The 19,981-nt window shown below is 43.6% G+C and overlaps 1 protein-coding gene across 1 annotated transcript in view; it reads left to right on the forward strand.

The window, feature by feature from the left end:
• GRIP2 (glutamate receptor interacting protein 2) overlaps window positions 1-19,981 on the forward strand; it is a 142,758-nt gene that overhangs the window by 57,948 nt on the left and 64,829 nt on the right. The window contains exons 3-8 of the mRNA XM_077821466.1: window positions 6,916-7,024; window positions 13,479-13,614; window positions 14,486-14,631; window positions 16,043-16,129; window positions 16,446-16,521; window positions 16,981-17,126. Coding sequence (XP_077677592.1) covers window positions 6,916-7,024; window positions 13,479-13,614; window positions 14,486-14,631; window positions 16,043-16,129; window positions 16,446-16,521; window positions 16,981-17,126 — 700 coding nt within the window. The remainder of the gene's footprint in view (window positions 1-6,915; window positions 7,025-13,478; window positions 13,615-14,485; window positions 14,632-16,042; window positions 16,130-16,445; window positions 16,522-16,980; window positions 17,127-19,981) is intronic.

Here is a 19,981-nt window from a genome sequence, read left to right on the forward strand (position 1 = left end):
ATTTGAAAAACACTGGTCTTACCCCCATGAAATCTATATAGTATAGGGTAAAAGGACACATACGTGACCAGATTTCATGGGGGGAGACCAGATTTTATGGTCTGTGACATGTTTTTCATGGCCGTGAATTTTGTAGGGCCCTACTGATAAACTAAAACTCTGGCCTTGGATTTCCATGTTTACATACTTTTGTCTTAGGCCTAGAATGTGTAATCCAAATTCTCAAGGATGAAGAGTGGGTTAGACTGCCAGCAACAAGGAAATTACTTTACTTTCCAGTATCCACTGTGTGGGTGCCAGGAGGTACCTTGTGATCTGGAACCCAACTGCATTTACTGGTTGTGGGGCTTCTGTTGTTACAACTTGGCATGAGTTTAACGATCATTAAAGCCAACAGCCTGGCAGCTCTGGAGACTGAAGTCCCAGGAACAGAAAACAGCACAGCATGCTGCCCCATGTTGCCTGGATGATGTGCCCCAGCTGTGAACTGAAGGGAACCCCTCTAGTAGGATGAGATTGCTCTGTCTCTATGGCTCAACCATCCTTGGACTGGCTGCCATTGACAGCCAGTGACAACTGTGACAGAGCTCGGAGAGAGGAGGGAGTGAGGTTAGCAGGAATATTTAATAGTAATTAATATTCATTAGTAACTTGGATCAAGATTACTAGTTTCTTTCACATAGACCACCAAACAGCTGTATCATAGGAACCTCTTTTGATCCCTACTAAACTGGGCAAGATTTTAACTCGTGACTTAAGCCTGAATTCAGCAAGGTACTTAAGCAGGTGCCTAACTTTCCGTGTGAGTAGTCCCATTAAATGGAATAGAACTCTCATGCTGAAAGGCAGACACCTGCTCGTATACCTTACTGAACTGCAGCCTTAGGGTATGAAAGGCTCCATAGTCTGTAAGCAATCTCTGAGCGATCTCCTCCCTCTTTGAGCTGTCACATTAATAAATGCATCGCAGGTCTTCGATCTCAAGGCAACTCCGCTTGTGAAGGCTACTTGATTGATTGCAGCAACACAGACGTTCAGAATTTTCAGCAAATGTTCAATCTTTGAATTTCCACTGAAAACCTATAGATGTTCAATCAGGTTTCCTTGCAGCTCTGTGGAGTGTGTTACCATGGCATCTCATTCTTCAGTCACCCTGTGATAGATTTCCTGGTATCCTGAGACTTTGCACTCAGTGGTCATATTTCCACTGACCTCACGAAGTGAAATAGACCTCATCTGGTGATATGTCATGAGAGCATTTAGAGCCGGGAAAAGTTTAAAGGGGTGCTGTCGAGATTTTTGTGTGTGTTTCTACCATGAAAAAATACATAATTAGAAAGATCTTTGTGTCCTGATACTTTGTTTTTTTTTCCTTAAAAATAAACAGTAAATTAACTTAATTTTAGGATTCTCAGACCTCGCTCAAATTCCCAATATGCAGTCTGGCTGGGCAGCACCTGTCTGTGAGATATCTCTGCATGTGGGAAATTTAGCATCATTCTTCCACCCCACGTCTCCCTCTATGATGCCATCACAAGGAGCAGATTCCAGGGACTATGGAGAGAAACCTGCTGGGAAGCGAGAAGCACCACTGTTCTAAGGAGAAACGGGGTGGCACTTTGGTCTTGTCCATATAAGCACAACCATGACCTCCATTCTTGTCTCATCTATGTATGAAGATAAATTCTTGAGCTGTGCCCTGCTGCAACTTTTCTGCGGATGTGTTTGTGCATCCACACCTGCCATGCTGCTTAACTATGTTTGCGCCTGTGCATTCTGGGAAAACTTCAGTAGCTATCCCACACTGCCTCAGCGTGGGATCGTGCCCCGAGGAGATGCTTGGGGAGAGCCTGCAGTAGTACGTGCAGCTGCTGTGATATCCTAGGCACAGACCTGGGAGGTAGGAGCACAAGCCAAGCTGGCTAGATAGATGTGGTCTAAATTGGTGTGCTGAGACCAGGCAGACGCCATTTGCCAGCCTAGCAGGACAAAATGCTCTATCTAAGTGCTAGTGAGCATGTGATGTCTGGGCACACGCCATGCTGAGTCAACCGTACCATTAGCCGGCGACCCACTGTGGTAAGCACTGTAGCCTCCCCAGGGCCTGAGAACTGACTCCTGATTCTGATGCTTCTGCTTCCTGAGGACCCTGCTCCTGTCTCCTTTCTCATCTCCCTAGTGGTAACTTCCATGTGGTTTTGTCACCGTTCTTGTTTTGCTGCTTACTGCATGTGCGCTCCTGGTATAAAAGCATAGCCACGCTGCAGCAGAACACCAGTGCTGTGCCATGCCATGGAGAGAAGGTGTGGGAGGTTGTCCTGGGTTAATATTGGAACTGAAATTTGGAAAAGGCATCTAAGAATTGAGTAGAACCCTTTTAATTGGCACAGATCCTAGTAGAAAAACACGAGAGACAGCAGCACTGCACGTGACTTTATCACCGGTCTTGTGATACCTGTTGCTTTTTAAAACCCCAGCCCTTGAATTCATGTGACAAGTTGAGAATCTCAACTTTTCTTTTTTTGATGAGTTTCTAGTGTCTTGGTTGTGAAAAGCTTGAAGAGGTGAACCCCAAAGGGTCCAATAGCAGAAAGGAATATATTGGGTTCTTTTTATTGGCTAATATCCACACCTCGTTTGTAAGTCAGTTTCATTATTTGGGTGGGGGAGGGAGCGGGGACTCATGAATTTTGAACACTTGGGGTTGGCAGTACCATGTATGCCAATGAACTGGTTGTCGTGCTTACTGGAGCCTCTTAGGAATATGTTTTGTGTAAGGGAACAGCGATAAGAAGAGTGGAGATTCCTAAGCACAGAACATTAAAACTTTAACAACTCTGTTAATGCCAGTTTGAGTGGCAGAGCAGGAAATCGGCTGAAAATGAACAAAGGGCTGCTCAGTGGGGAATCTAACACAAGCAAAAGCCAATTCACACTTCGACAGGCCTCCTGTGGCAGCTTCCTCGACTGCGTAGACATTTTAGCCAGATAATGAGCAAAACCAAACATTTTAGCATAATGAACTGTTTTGGAGGAAAGAACACCTGAGGGAGGGGAATCTTGGTGCTAATTATTTGCCAGCTGATCTGGCTGTCGATGAAATACCAGAGGATTTTGTTGACAGGCATCCCTTTTGCATGTCAAATCATGAACATTGAATGGAACTTCATTACTTGTCCTAGCTGCTTAGCTGTTGACGGTGGCTGCCATTAACATGAGGGAAATTTAGCTACTTTGGGTTGCTTCCTAAAATGGAAAGCCTATTTGTTTGCCAACAGCTATAGCACTTTTGGGATGGGGAAGGATAGCAGCTACGGACATGAGACTTCACATTCACTGTTTATTTGGGCTACTGCAGGGAAATTAAGCATAGAAGCACTCTGGTGGTTAACTAGTCTGGGGTGGTTTGTTTATGTGAAGCAGATGGTTGACTGCTGTACTTTGCCATCAGATTATTGAGCTGGCTTCAGATCCTCTTCTGTGGTTTCCCAGTAATGTTGGCTTTGCATTTGCTATATAGCATTTTGCCTCAAGGGTAGCACCTTGTGTGTCTCTGTCAGGGTAGTTTACACTATCCTTCATGTTAACTTTTTTCCCCCCTCTTGGCAAGTTCATAATGCAAATGGCTTGCTGTCATTCTGGATTAATTGACGGCCTCAGACCCAAAGATGCCATTTCCTAATGGCGTGATATTGATCTCTTGTGCTCCAAGCATGGCAGAGCTCTGTGCTGCTAACTGTTCTGACTACAGTTGCTGAAGCAGAAATCCTGTTTGAAACTTAGCTGATGGCTTGCTTACTGTATGACTGAGGATATGGTGATCAAGGGAAGTGCCCCAAGTCCTGCACGTTGTCGTCATGACAGTGTTTTATTCAGAAGGCTGGGTGTTCACATGATCAAAGTAGCATTCTCTTGCTTTTGGATTCATCTAATTTTGACTAATACGGTCTCAGCTGTATGAGCCTCGGCATCAGTCCCTTGCGCTCTATATGGCTTAGTCAGCAGTTCTCGAAGTGGTTACTTAAAGAAAGGAGGTGGCCCTGTGCTGCTATTCCAGAAATCTTTCTTCAGTTACGAGGCCCACACTTTCCCTCCCCTGACCTCTAGGGGATGGAGAAGACCCGGAGTTTCATGTCAGTTTGTAGTGTGGAGCCCCCACTCTACATGGTGGCAGCAGTGCTGTGAAGATTGGCTTGCTCCCAGAGCCCTGATTAGTTAAGAGGTAGGCAAACAAGGGGAGGTGGCCTCTCCATCCCCGTAGAGTCCCATTGGCTAGAGGGCTGGCAGGAGATCCCACTTCTACTTCCTGTTCCTCCCACTGGATGGTAGTGACGCTGTCTGAGAAGAGACTGCATGGGGCCCAGCAGCTGGTATCTGCTGCTGCTGCAGGGACACAGCAGGCCTAGAGTTTGAGGTCAGGGCTGGGAGATGTGTCTGGGGAGCAGCTGGGGTCCCTGGCAGTACGAGTTTGCACTGCATGCAAGGATCTGCCCCTGCCCAAAGGAAAGTGGTGCCTCAATCAGTGACTGAGGGACCGAAGCTGGAGGGGCAGTTTGGACTGTATGTTGATGCATTTTGAGCTTCACTGTGAAGCACGGAATTCTTTTATGCTCTCCTTAGCTGTCCCTTTCAGTGACACTGCGAGGCATAGAGTAAAAGTTAGGGGCGCCCCTCTAAGGCAGGTGGTTCCTATCATAGTAATGACCTTCATGGCTGAGGTCACCACAGTACAAGGTCTCCTGGTGCTTATGGGTTCCCCATCAAGGACCTATTGGTGGCAAGGAAGTGACTTCCTTTTTTTTTTTTTAAACCAGGTGCTGCAGCTAAACTGTCCTTAGTAAATTAAACCTATATCCAGAGTATTAAGCCCAGATATAACTATATCCAGAGTATTAAGCCCTGCCCCCCACTTCTGCATCACCTACGGGATTGTTTTCATTATAAATGCAAATTAACTTTCACGCCTTCTTTGATCCTAGAATTGGGGCCAAGCTATACAAGCTCCTATCACTAATCAGTGGCTTGGCCTGATGATTGCTCTAATTATCTGTACAAGTGCAGCCTGTTTCAATGCTGGTCTAGACTGCTGGTGTTGGGCTGTCAGATCTTGGAAGGGAGATTTCACACAGTGTGGTTTCATTCTGTAGAGACCTTACCTGCTCCACTCCTTTTAGTTATTTTTAAAGGAAGTGCCTTGCTCTCCATTTTAGAGATCATCGCTACATATTGCACCAGTGGTGAATGTGTAGATTGGCAAGGCAATTGGTTGCTGTCTGTCTAGCTCCAAGACTGCTTCAGGCGGGCTGGAAACCTTGAGTGCCTGTGCTTGCTGGGTTCCTGGCACTTGATGACATGGTCAAGCAGGAAGAGCGTAGACCCTCATTCATAATAATAATAATAGGATGGTAGCAGCAGGAGCTAACCAAGCATTTTTATTTGCTCACGTCAGGCCAAAATCTGTCCTGATTTGTACCCAATAGAAGCCCACCGTTTTCAGCGAGTTACAAGCTTATTGTCTTTTGGTGGAGTTAAATGGAGTGTAAATTGGGTCCTTTAGTTTAGTAGAGAGGCAAAACTCCTGTTGTCTCTGACCCAAACATAAATTTACTGGGGGAGGGGGAGGGCAAATAGGAGAGAGTGTTCTCCAGATTTTTATTTTAACTAAATTTTGTAATCTTTACAGCTATTGAAGATAAGAGTTTCAGGACACTCCAGGAATGCAGTGAATGGGAATCAGGTTTATCTGATCATGCATTGCTTTAGTATAGTCTCCCTAGCTTTCTAAACCAAGATTTACTGACAATGTATTGATCTGCAAAGTTCAGCATTTTATAAAGTGCCCAGTTACTAAAGCACTTCATATATGTGTGGTAGTGGAATGAATAGGAGTGTTTATTCAATTCAAACTAAACAAGAACCTTACAATTTTTAGCCTTTACAGTTCTGAGTGATAGTTCAGCTTGAGTCTTTATCTAATCAGTTCTTCCATCCTAAATGATTGGAAACCCATCCACAGTGGATACTGCAGTGATTAGAAACTTAATAAATATCCATGTTATAGAGAGAATTATTTTTAAGTCTTTCTTTGTTGTAGATTATAGAAATCAGATAAAGGTACTGTGGAATACCAATCACTGCATTCCTAAGTTCCTTGACATTCACTTTGCTTTAACCTGTCCTGAAGACTTAATGATTGTCATATTTGGCTCAGTCGATTTAAAAACCTTTCCCCCATCCCACTTTTTTTTTTCAGTATCCTGATTTCCCCATGAATTAACTATATGCATCTTCCAGTAGGAATACATAGATCATACTTAATACTTACATTTGGATTTAAATTGATGTCAGACAATTCTCTTTCTAATACCATTTTCTTCTATTCCTGCATTTTTAAGCCTCTCCCCCCCCCCTTTTTTTAAGAGAATGTGGTTTCTCTACTGTACAGTAGCTGAAGCTATAGCAAGGAAATGTGACTTTAAAAGAACAGGATCTCTTAAGCATAGGCAATTTAATTCAAGTATGGTGATTTAGTGCCCTGTTAAGTATCCTGATGTATTACTCCATTTCCAAAGACCAGGCGTTTCTTCACAAGCATGATGACAGGCTTAAAACTTGAGACTGATGTTACAGCTTTTCCTCATCTCTGCTGTTCCACATGATTACAGGACTAAGGGAATTTGCTCTCTCCTAAAGGATTAGCTCCCAGAGAAATAAATCCGTGTGTATTATCACCCCACTTGTCTCTTCTTTCCCTCCCTCCCCAAAAGGCTATAGTGCCAATTTAGATTGTGAAGTGGTCCTGTGGTTAATAAAACGTTTTCTCACCTGAAGCCAGGACCTGGGATGAGACACTATCTATAAAAATGGTCACGGATTAACTTTTAAAAGTAGCTTTTGCTTTCAGTATAATCTTAGCTTCTGTTTATTTTTTCTTCCTCGGAAGATGATGGCCCTTACTCGAAGGGGAGCAAAGACTCAAGTGGACTGGACACAGCCCTCGTCTCCAGAAGGCAAAGCATTCCAGGTAAATGAAAGAACTAGTACTTGTTCCCACTCTCATCTAGCCATCATCCCCCATGGGCGGCATAGCAGTAATCAAAGCAACGGACTGCAGAAGAAGGAGGTATGGTTGGTCTCATTGTGGGTGGAATGTAACAGGCACTAAACTGTGCAGATTTGTTCTGAGTTCTTACTACAATAGTGGTTAAAATGTGCCAAGCGCTACACAGGTGTGGAGAGACTATCCAGGCCCTGAAGATCTTACAATTTAAAAGAAGTGGGGGGTAGGAGGTAGAGGGGAAGGCAGGAGGAAAGAAGTGGTGAGGGTGATCAGCAAATGTCTTGCTAGTTCGTTATTTTATTGGATTTGGTAGAAATAACTATGCACATTTGCCTGTCTCCCCAGTAACTTTTGTTGTTCTGTTGGCTGCTGTTATCTGTTACTTGGTGACACTTCCTTGCCTATTTTATTTGGTAACTTTTTTTTACCCCTTGCCTATTAATTCAAGTTTATAAAACCTTCACAGAAGATTAGGGTTGGAAGAGACCTCAGGAGGTCATCTAGTCCAACCCTCTACTCAAAGCAGGACCAGCACCAACTAAATCATCCCAGCCAGGGCTTTGTCAAGCCTGACCTTAAAAACCTCTAAGGAAGGAGATTCCACCACCTCCCTAGGTAACCCATTCCAGTGCTTCACCACCCTCCTAGTGAAAAAGTTTTTCCTTACATCCAGCTTAAACCTCCCCCACTGCACCTTGAGACCATTACTCCGTGTTCTATCATCTGCTACCACTGAGAACAGTCTAGATCCATCCTCTTTGGAACCCCCTTTCAGGTAGTTGAAAGCAGCTATCTAATCCCCCCATCATTCTTCTCTGCTGCAGACTTTCCCCCTCCACTTGTCCTGATCAAGGAGCCTTAGTCTATCAGCTCCCCCATTGCTGCCCCATGAGACGTACGGACACCCTCCACTCTGCCATTCGCTCCAGAGGTCCTTGCTCAATGGACAAGTCTACAAGGTAGTCTGATGGTGTGATTGCAGCATGTGTAGGTGAACTCAAGCTAGCTCACTAAAAATAGCTGTGAAGCTACAGTGGCACAGGCCCGTATAAGCCCACCCAGGATCCTGGGTACACGCTCAGGGGAATGACCTGTGCTGCCATGGCTTTACTGCTGTTTTTAAAGAGCTAGCTCAATCAAAGCTAGCTTGGTTATGTCTACACAGACTCCAGTCACACCTCCTAACAGCAGTGTAGATGTACGCAGTGAGAAGACAAAAACCAGCCAGTTGCTCAGTCGGTGCATGATGATTGGAACCCGGTGAAAGGAGTTTGTGATCTAAGCCTAGTTCTGAATGGGCAAGTATCTGCAGCACAATTGGCAGCCTGTCTGGGAGGTACAGCTTGAAGCTGGGGATATGAATAAACTTGGAACTCGAGACTCCGTTTCGCTCTTAAATTTGGGCCCTGGTTGGGGCCTGTGGGCACTACAAGTGTACTGAAGCTGGCTGAAGACTGGAAACCTGAAACATTTAAAACTTCAAAGCTTTTTCTGTTTCACAGGATGCCAAACACTCGTTTTTGTATTTTTTGGGACTTTGTTTACACTGTATTTTTAATCAGAACCATTATCAAAATGGTGCTTGATGTTTTCCATTTGCCAAACCCAGGTTTTTCAGTAAATGGCTTACCAAATCCAGTAAATGAAAAACTTCTATAACCGGTTTTGTTTTGTTTTTAAAAAGGCTTTGGAAAAATGGCAAAAAATTAAACCTTTTCAAGAAAAGGCTGGTGCGGGGAGGGCAGTTCCTGTGAAATTCTTCATTTTTAAAAACTTTTTGTTAACCTTTTACCAGGTTTAAAAATTTCATTGAGGCATACTGGGAGCAAACACAGTGCTAAACACTGCGTGTAGATTGGGACTGAGATGTTTAGCAGCATGTCTGCTCTTTGTGATCCATCCTGGGGTCACACTGTAGTTACTTGTGACCGATGTCCTCTAGGGTTAACCCTGACCATGAGCAATGTGAAATATGATTATGCCAACCTCTACATGGTGTTTAACATTATGTTAGGTACCATGACTCCTCAGTCACATTCTAACATGATGTAATTTTCCAGTGCAGAAAATCCAACAGGGGGCCAAAGATGTAGTGTAGCAATGGAGACACTTTCACTGCTGTTACTGGTGGTAGGCCTCTTCTGTAGACCATTACAATGCTCTTGAACAGTGTCAGATGGTCACGCTGGACAACGAACACACATTCTGAAAAAGATTGGGACTTGGTAGCCTCATATTTGTGTTGAAAGATGAAAGTAAGAAAAGTAGAGAGAGGATCTGTGGGATTTGTACTGAATGTGTTTTTTGAGGAGCGGGGGTGGGACAGATATTTGGCCCTGCTCTATTGCTTTTGCACCCTTTGGGAGTCCTCAGGTGGAAACAAGCTAACGTAGCTAGCTCTGTGCCTCCTGCTCTTGGCCTCCCTGGTGTAGTGGGTATTCCAGGGATGGGAGGGTTCATTCCCAGTCTGCACTGTGTTCTTGTGATCCTGGGCTGGAGCAAGAGACTATAGACTATTCTAACATGTCCTGGAGGTTCAGTAAGTCCCTGACTGTATGTGAAGGGGACAAAAAGGTGTTGGAAAGCTGTGTTGATGTAACTTGTCTGTGACCTGGAGGGGGTCACTGTTAAGGATGAGAGGGTGGTTAATTCACCAAGCCTGGCCAGTCACTGGTCTCTCTTCTGAGACTGTCAACAAAGGTGGTGGTAGTGAATTATGATGGGCAGCCAGATTGGAACCCCAAATCATTTTAGATAGGCCACTGGTTAGGTGTTTCATAAAATGATTTTGGGGGTGGCTCTTGGGTGTCTTGCCAATAATTAACTATCTGGCTTGTATTGTCTTAGGTATCTTGGAGGAGGGATAGCTTAGTGGTTTGAGCATTGGTCTGCTAAACCCAGGGTTGTGAGTTCAATCCTAGAGGGGGCCATTTAGGGATCTGGAGCAAAAAAAAATTGGGGATTGGTCCTGCTTTGAGCAGGGGATTGGACTAGATCTTCTGAGGTCCCTTCCAACTCTGATATTCTATGATTGGAAAACCTAGATCCCATTTAGTCAGCTTGCTTAACGGACATTGTTTATCTTGACAGATAGATAGAAAAACAATTCTCCAATTTCATTCTAGGTGTCGAGTTTCAACTTGAACCCGCAAGATGGATAATTGCACAATGGGATTTCTCATTTTTAACACTTGTCAAGGACCAAAATCAAGCCCCATTGAAGAACTAATAATTACCCCTTGTGGCTCCATCTGTGTTGATCGGTAGTCTCTTTAGTCAAAAGGAAATTTGCAAGATCATGCCAGATGGCATTCTGTTTAGAACAGCAGGGAATAGTGGGGAAAGTTTCTGTCAGTTACTGAAATCCTGGATTGGTGAATTGAAAACTGTTACTGTACTTGGCGGTGGATCAAAACTGTTTGAGTTTAAAGACCAGGAGCATAATGGACATAAAATTTGAGTGGATCAACGCTTGCCATGTTAAATGGGGGCACAGCAGAGATTGAATACCTTCCAAACAATGCTCGATCACAAAGAGGTTCCCCACTCACATTAATCAAGTGCATAGGCTCCTGGTGGCGGCGGAGGATCTGCTTTACAGAACAGCAACATGCAGAGTGACTTAAAAGAAATTGCACCTTGCTTTGTTACTGTGACATTGCACAAAGAGCAAAGTGCCAGCCAGATCTCGCAGACTGATTCTTATTTGGCACCACACCATATTAAAACAATGATGTATACTCCGAGCAAAAGGGGAAAAAACAACCCTACAGTTGCAGAGAGCTACTGTAGTGATAAATGATTTCCGAGATTTCCAGGGCCTGAAAATGCAAACTGTACACATCTTTAAATGTTCCCCCTCTCTGTAGCAAATCTCATTTGAGCCTGCTGCATTATTCCATCCAGACAAACTCATTTTTGACTATTCACTGTAAAGATGCAAGATTTTAGCTTGTAGCCTCCAAAGCCCTGATCTGGAGTTGCTCTTCACGGTGCATTGCAAGTGGCCAGCGTCCCCTTCTTGCGAGTCTTTTCTGTATCACACAGCGTATTTTTCTCTTAAGGTTAGAAATTGTCTTTTTAAAAACTTGTAAATGATCTTAATGCTCATGAAAAATGGAGACTAATCGCTCATAGCGTAGACAGATTCTATGCAAGTTTCCTATACTGAGCTCTGTCAAGACACCCAAGGTTTTTTTTGTTTTTTCCAGTGTCTTCAGCTGTTTCTAGTCTTCTGCCTGAGCAAAGAGAGCCCATAATATGCTGTTTATGTCATGCGGACAAACAGCCCCAGGAGGCTAGTCTGAGACTGTCCGATTCAGCTGCAACCCAGTTGAGATTTGCATCCCAGGGTCCAGAGATAGGCAATGCCCTACCTCTCCCTCTGTGCCAATGCAGGGCGCGTTTGAAAATTCCACCAACATTTATTTTCCTTCTGCTTCCCTGTCCATGTAAAATACCAAAATGCAAATCGTTGGGGAGTCTGGCTTTAAACCCTTCAAACACTAGGTGTAAGGTGTCAAAAACTGGCACCAATTAACAGTGTTTAACATTTGTTGTGTATGCAAGGGCAATATTGTTCCCCAATTGCAAAGAAACAAAAATTCATACTTAAAATAATTGAAGGGGCAGGGGAGGGAAGAATGTAATGTCCACAGGAAAAAGAGAACTGACGTTAACACAGTAGACAAGGGGATTAAGTACCACATAATTGACTCTGTTATAAATATTTATAACCATTATGTCTTGTAAAACATACTCTGCCTATATCCATTATAAGTGTCCAATACTTTTGACTCCAGCTGGGTATGGAAAATGTCAAAACATCTGTGACAAGTCAGGCAAGCTGAGGAAGGGTGGAGTACAGGTGCAGTTGAGAACTATCCTAAATGAAAGGATTTCATCCATCCTCCTCATCTCCCTAGCCACCTGTTCATATGCCAACAGAATCTGACTCCTTCCCATCTCATACCCTGCACTTACCAAATCTTACCACTCCTTCCACCACAAAATTTCTAAGATCAATCATGTGTTATCTGTCCAGGCCCACATCTCCTCTCTTGATTTATTGTGACCTCCTCTTCCCCAGCCTCCCTCACACCCACGCTACCCCTCTCTGGTCCATCTGCTGCTGAGACAATCGCTCTTGGCCCTTGCTCTGGCCTGATCACACCACATTTGAATCCCTCTGCAGCCTCCCTCTGTTTTACTTGATCAAGCTCCAGCTTCTTGTCCTCGCACACACGGTCCTTTGCAGCTCTGCTTCCTCCCCACAGCACCTTCTTCCATCCCACCGCTTATACACAGAATACTTTTCCTCAGCTGATCCAGACAGCCACTCCTATGCCAAATCTCTCCTCAGAAAATACCCTTACAGGCCTTGAAGTAGAAGTGTGTCCCCACAGCAGCTAGACACCTTACAGGGTCCTAAAGCAAAGTCTACCCAGCAGTGAAACAGCCCTGCAGCCCAAGCCCGAGTCAGCTGGCACAGGCTGTGTAGACACACACCCCAGAAATCAGCCAATTTAATGATGCACTGAGGGGGCAGATAAGTTGAGCTGGCATTTTAGTTATCATTTATGTTTTTAAAAGTTGCATATAAAATCAACTGTGTGCATATTTGGTTGCATCGCACTACTCACCTCAACTTTTGTACATCACTTGTTTTAGTATATAAGCTGACAGGGCTAGTCAATTATCTTTTGTCAAGGTTCAGATTTCTTGGTCAAGGTATAGTCAAGGTCCAGACTCCAGAGAAACATTCTTCACACCGCAATAATGATGGTGATAAGTAAGTAAAAAGATTTTGCAGTCATTCAAAAATATCTGGCGGTCCGGATTTAGCCCATGGTCCACCTATTGACTACCCTGAGGAGTGTGACTTGAGACAACACGCACCATAACTGGATTCTGATTCTGTTTGGAGCCTCTGGGCACTAGTGTAATATAAACATTTAGTCGTAGTAATTGTTTACAATGTGGTTCGGGTTACTCCCAAGCATCAAATGTCTAAATAGGGACAGATATTTTGTCACGATCCTAAATAGGTAGGAGTGGCCTGGAAGAAACCATAAATTTCTGCCTGAGTTTCCCTAAAAGGAGATATTGCTTCCGAAGAGAAAAGGGAGAAATGAGATGAACAAGTTGACAGGAAAGAGAACCATCCTATTGTTGTCTTTTTTTTCTTCGCCCTCTCTTCTCCCTTTCCTCTACCCTTCTGCTGCTGCTATCCCCGTCTCATTTTTTTTCTGTGTCTCCCCCCCCCCCCCAAAAAAAAAAAAAAAAGAAGAAATTAACTAGTTCTATGCTCGGTCCCACCACGCACTGGGATATAGTGCTCCCAGGGTGTGAGCCAAAGGTACCTTCCACTGAGACTTTCGCAGTTACAGTTTGATTTGTTTCTGATATTTATCTTCAGAGGAATTCAGAGGGGTCACCATTGTGGAGCTGATTAAGAAAGAAGGAAGCACCCTTGGCTTAACTATATCCGGTGGCACAGACAAAGATGGAAAGCCAAGGGTCTCAAACCTGAGGCCAGGAGGACTGGCAGCAAGGTGAGAAAATCTGTGTTGTGTGTGGATGTATTGAATATGTATAAGGACAAGTGAGTTGTCCTTGGATTATTTTGTAATGGTACCAGGAGATGTAAAGTTGTTCATCTCATAGGAAAAGCCTGTTGTTCCAGTCAGAGTTTATTTCCTATGATCCATGCAGCGATCAAGAAACAACATTTTAGAACAGGTTTTGGAATGCTTAAACCAAACATTTTTCTGTGGTTTCTCTCAATCCCATCAGTTACTAACAAAAGTGGTTCCACAAAACCCAGGCAGTTTTATTTTTTAATGTATCTAAGTAGTAGATTACGTACTGACTCGGGTGAGTGAATACACTTGGCCTAATTCTGAACCAACTCGAACACTGGGGGCTTACGTTTAACTCCAGCACTAACATTGTCATTGTAGGATTCATGATCAACTAGGAGACCGTGGAGAGGAGTGAGGGAGAAGACACGGTGAAGGGGGGAGAAAAGGGCAGGGAAATAATAGAGTAATTTTGCAGGGAGCCAGCAGAAAGAGGAAAAAACAGAACTTGTCTTGTTTGCTGGAACTTTTTCCAGAGGTTGCACGTGACATTGGTCTCTGGTTTTCCCATGATAACCTCTCACAGCAAGGTGAGTGGCGTGGAGGGAAGTTGCAAAGACGTATTTTTCAATTATTATTATTTGTCTGAATCTAAAGGTTTGCCCCTAGAAAAATAGTCGATGGGCACATTTTCCAGCCAAGTGGAAATATTTCATATTCCTTTTGATAATACAGCTAAGATTGGTTAATTTGGGGTGGCATTTTTTACAAAATGCTCCAGTAGAGAAGATGTCCCAGGCAGAACATAATGGAGAATCTTATTGTTGCTGTTGTTTCTTTACAGAAGTGATCAGTTAAACGTTGGAGACTACATCAAGTCAGTGAATGGGATTAACCTGACTAAACTGCGGCATGACGAAATTATAAGCCTGTTGAAGAATGTAGGGGAAAAGGTGGTACTGGAGGTGGAGTATGAACTGCCCCCAGCTGGTGTGTGTCTCTAAAATAATGTTACTTTCTTTGCTTGACTGTCTCATTCTGTGTTACAGATGGGATTTGTTTGTTATGCCCTTTACCACAAAGAATGTTTAATGGGGCAGCATTATGTTCTGTCTTCATCCGTCTGTGAAACATTGGTAGAGGTTGCAGATCCACTCTTCAAGTGCAGTTAGTTCTCCCTATTTCCAGCATAGCTGCTGTCTGCTCATGCACGCTGGCTGTGACTTGGCAGCAAATCCCTGATCTGCGTCCCCCCCGCCCTCTGTTGTTGGTTTTTGTTTTTTTGGTTTTTTTAAGTGTATCGTGGTTGTAGGAAAGTATTCAGAATCCTAACTGCCCATTAACTACACCTCTCTGCTTTCTCAGTTTAACTGTATTAAATGTTGTTTCTTCTGAGCACTTTCATTTACTACATGTCTTCAACAGGTAGGCTGAAAAACTATGTTCTGTAGCTAGAGAGTCTTAAACCCAGATGTAGATGAACCAGTTCATCTACAAGAAGGATTCTGTTACAAGGGCTGGAAATTTTTGGCTTAATATTTATTATTAAGAACAAAGCAATAATGCAAAAAAATCTTGGAAAACACATTCATGGAGGCCTTTCCACCATAAGAATGATACTCACAATATTGACGTCCCCTGTGATTTCACCCTCCCTCCCCCCCCCGGAAAAAAATAACTAACCACCCAAAAAAAAAAAATCTTGAAACAAATCAACCTGAATCAGAAAGGAAAAGTAAACTAATAAAATTAATCCCTCATTCTACTGAGCATGCTCACTTTTAGTGTGTCTGAGATTCTTTCACCCTACATCTCCCTAAACTAGTTGTGTAAAGGACCCAAAGTGAGGGAGATTGGCAGAAAGCACCATTAATGGTAAAATGAATACACTCCTTAATGGCTGCGCATCAGAGAATGGGCATTTTTTGTTGTTCTTCATTCACTGTACTTTCTTGACCTTAAATGGAGCAGTATATTCAGCATCAAGTTACTGATTTTCCCCTAGGATCAGTTTAAAGCATTCACTTCCTTTTTTTCACCCCTCTAAAAGTCAAAATGTGTGTGTGTGGGGGGGGGGGAATCCTCATTACTAAAAGGTCGGTTTAGGATTTTTTTATTATTTTAGGTCAACAGTTGACTGTGTTTGTGTTTTAATTAAAAACATCAAGAATTTTTCATCTCTGACTGAGGCTGCTGGCTTTTGAATGGCATTGAACACAGTGAAACTGGCTGAGATATGGCAGGGTTTCACTTTAGTGTCAAAGTATTAGTGTAGGCAGATTTGGGGAAATCTAGAATATAAATGAAGCTGTATTTTAATGCTATTATTTCCTAGTCTTAAGAGGAAAAGGCACTTATGTTTGGGTTACAGGCATCTTTCTCCTTTTCCTCCCACATATAGCACCGGAGAGCAGCTCTGGCATTATTCCAAAGACCATAGAGGTGTGTCTGTACAAGGAGGGCAACAGTTTTGGCTTTGTGCTAAGAGGTCAGTGACTTCTCAGAGGAGGATAATAAAGACTGGATGTACAAAATATTGGTTGGGGTGCCTCTGAGAACGGGGGAAGGAAAGGGATGAGTGAAATGAGTGTTGAAAATCTTGTATGAGAAACAAAACTCTGCCTTGAAGTACGTTCTGACCAACCTTCAAGGATTGCTGGCTGGCTAGCCAGAGTCGTATTTGCTTGCAAGTTTTGTCCGCTATTAAATGAAAAATGTGTCTAGTCCCTCAACACCCCTATTAAGACAATAAGGTATTCAGCTCTAGAGATTAGTTACTCAAGGCTTTTCTGGTTTTTTTCTAGGGGGAGCCCATGAAGATTGGCACAAATCCAGACCATTAGTACTCACCTACGTGAGGCCAGGTGGCCCTGCAGACAGGTAATGCTCACGTTTTATCTTCTTTCCCAATGGAGGTTAACAAAATGTATGCACAGCTCTAACCAGACGTCAGGATATAAAAGCCCATCTCATCTGTCTCTCCTGGGTATTTAATTACGGCTTTCAATGTAGAGGTCTTGTAAAGTTGTAGTTGCTCTCCAAACATAGTCATAGGATGGCTATCTTGATATATCTTGGTCTCCTGTAGGGATGTGTGTGTGTTATGCCTAGGAGTACCTCTTCCAAAATGATCACTTAATTAGCTGAATGTAAATCTCTCAGGGGCCACCATTGCTATGATAGAGGGTAATGTAGTAAGGGATCTGAGGCAGGGATCTCTTTATTCTCATATTGCTAATTAAACACGATGAACATCAGACTATAAACTATTGTCCAGGGGAATGTTCAGATCATGTTTGATCGAGTTTTGTACTGAATTCTACCTCTGGCTTCCTTCAGGGAGGGGTCCTTGAAAATCGGGGACAGGCTGCTGAGTGTTGATGGGATTCCCCTTCACAGCATAACTCATGCTGATGCGCTGAACATCCTGCGTCAGTGCAGCCAGGAGGCGCTCTTCCAGATCGAGTATGATGTCACCATTATGGGTAAGGACAAGCAAACTGGAGGGGCTGAAAGAGCTGCTCTGGGGTGGATTTTTCAGTGGGTGCCTGGGAGGTTAAGTACTTGCTCTTAGAGTTATGCCAACTGCATTAGTTGATTTCAGTGGGAAATCACTGAGTAAGGTACTTCTCAACATAGGAAAGGCAGAGTCTGGCCCATGGTTGGTAGAGCTCTGAGTAGGTTTAGATGATAAAGGGGTTGAACTGCTGATACTCCATTTTCATCAGTGATGGCAACAGTGGCTCTTTTTATGAGAGGAAATGATTAGTGTGGACAAGGCACAGACAGGAAGTCCCAGGGGCTGGGGCTGAAGAGATACAGAAATGGGGGCTGTATGCTGTCTGGGAAGACCGCAAATGCCTGTTGTAAATCTGGGCAGAAGACAGACTAATTGACTAATGGATACTGGACATGGACATATTTTGGTTCGGGAGCTTGAACATGTCTCAGTTTAGGGATCAGAGTAGCAGCCGTGTTAGTCTGTATCCGTAAAAAGAAAAGGAGGACTTGTGACACCTTAGAGACTAACAAATTTATTAGAGCATAAGCTTTCGTGAGCTACATGCATCCGATGAAGTGAGCTGTAGCTCATGAAAGCTTATGCTCTAATAAATTTGTTAGTCTCTAAGGTGCCACAAGTACTCCTTTTCTTTTTTCAGTTTAGGGAGGTTCAGTTTCAGGGGGTTTAGTTCAGATCAATTTCTAATAGAAACAAGAAGTGGTCAGTGGAAACTCTCAATTAAAGAACACCTGCTAGAAAGGGACAGAGGGTGAGGAGGTATTTCTGAACGATTTCCTTAAGGGTCTGAGTTTCAGACCATAGGGGAGGGGTTGTGGTTAACTGCTGTATAACAACTTAGAGCTGCTCTTTAACACACACATTACTTCCGTGAGCATAGTTAATGGGTTTAAAGTTATCAGAGTCCAAAGCTGTGTTGGCTATGGAAGCTCAGCGAAGTGTGGTTAGATTCTGATGCCAGGCACAATTCTTGAGAGGGGTTTCTGCCACTGCCAGAGTCACAAGCTGGACCAATTATTTCTGGAGCCTTTTCTGCCAACCCCATGTAGCAGGTCAGCATGTCTGGAGCCAGCAAGAGAAGAGGCTAATGAGGTCAGATTGTTTCCTGATTTGCCAGCCAGGTGGGAAATCAAAGGTGGCTGCAGTCCAGAGAGCATTAATGAGTTTTCTCAAGGAGAAAAGGATTAGAGGGCTATAGAGCTGTTTTCCAAGTTGAAATCTTTTGAGAGCTTTGCACAATGTGTTTGGTGTCATAAGATGATGTCTCCAGAATTATTCACTCAGAGAAACAAAATGTCAGAGGGTTGTTGTTTTTTGTGGGTCCCCCCCCCACGCACACTTTCTTAAAATCTCTCTTCTCCCATTCCTGTTTCTCCTGCTTTCAACAAAAACTCCTCACAAATAAATACAGTCCACAATCTCTCCTCAAGAGAGACCCAGGGGTGTTGGAAGGCATCTCTACTCTGACTTGCATTGGCAGAGGTGTGTGAAAGAAGCTTGCACACTAGTTACCTGCCCTCTGCCTGCCTCTATCCACATTTCAAATGCAGTCTCACTTTCATAGTTTATCTAGTGCCACAAGATTTTTGAGCCCTGTAATAGGGTGTAACAGGGCCAGATGCCTGGAGCCAGCCAGGCCAGGTCATTAATCAGATATGGCTATGAAAGGAATAGATGCACCTTATAAAGAGCTGCAGCAAATGGCTGGGAAAAGGGGGTGTCTGCAGAGAGAATCTACAGGCAGACCCTTGAGCAGGGGAAAAACTCCAGGAAGAAAGGCTCAGGAGAGCAGCCCTGTGGCCACTGTCCTGCGTAAGGGTCAGAGAACTGGGAGAGAACTGAGCATGAAGAAAGCCAAGGGCCTGCAGAGTGGCAGAGGAGATGTTTGCTGCTGATCTCTTCGAGTGCTTCGGTGAGGGAAGGCCAAAGGAAGTACCTTGTGTGCTGTCCCGAAAAAGAGATAGGGAGCAGAGAGAGAGAACCCAGGAGGCACAGGACTTGTATTAAGCCCAGAGCAGGTGGACATTGTTATTGTCTTGTTTGAAGAAAGACTGAAAAAGAGTCAAGAGTGGAAAAAATGTGGCAGACTTTGAGGTGTTTTGAGTTACAATAATGAGTGTAGTTTGTCTTCGAGACATGTAATAAGAAGTTACCCCAAGATAAGGGTCCTCTACTCACAAAAGTGTATTTCAGGAGTGTTTGGATTGACACTAGGAAGGGAGGGGAAACTGAGGCTAGGTGCCTGTGGGGCGCCATCCACCCATGAGAGGGCACCAGAGAGAGGCCTGACATGGAACAAGTCCTTTCCACTGTTTCTGTGGTATTCTTTATCACTCTAGTTTATTTGTAGTTTTCTGAATACTAGCAGTTCCAGAAATCTCAATAGGGAAGATCCACTGCCTTCTTAGTTGTTGCTATTTTTCAGCTGTCTTTTGGACAATCAGGTGAACTGGATTAAGGAATGCTCTGCAGAATGAAATGCTTGTGTAGAACTTCATGACTCCAAGTGTCTGTGCAAATGCAAACAGCTAATGGTGGGTGAGAAGCAGGCTTTTAAGATACATCCTAGGTTCATATTTTGCAAAGGGTTGATGGTTTTAAAACTTGACTTAGTCACACTAAGAGAGATCAGTTCAAGTCTCTTGCATTTCTTCATAACTTTACACCTAAATATTAGGGTTGAAGGAACATAGAACAGTGGTCTGACTTGGTACAGCCAATCTTAGCTGAGTCCATATATATATAGGACAGTTTCTCCATAAAGAGTTATTCTAATTCTGTAGAAGTGGAATCAAGATGTACTTTCCTTGACTTTCGTTG

The sequence above is a fragment of the Eretmochelys imbricata genome, chromosome 7, assembly GCF_965152235.1.
Source record: "Eretmochelys imbricata isolate rEreImb1 chromosome 7, rEreImb1.hap1, whole genome shotgun sequence".
Classification (NCBI taxonomy): Eukaryota; Metazoa; Chordata; order Testudines; family Cheloniidae; genus Eretmochelys; species Eretmochelys imbricata.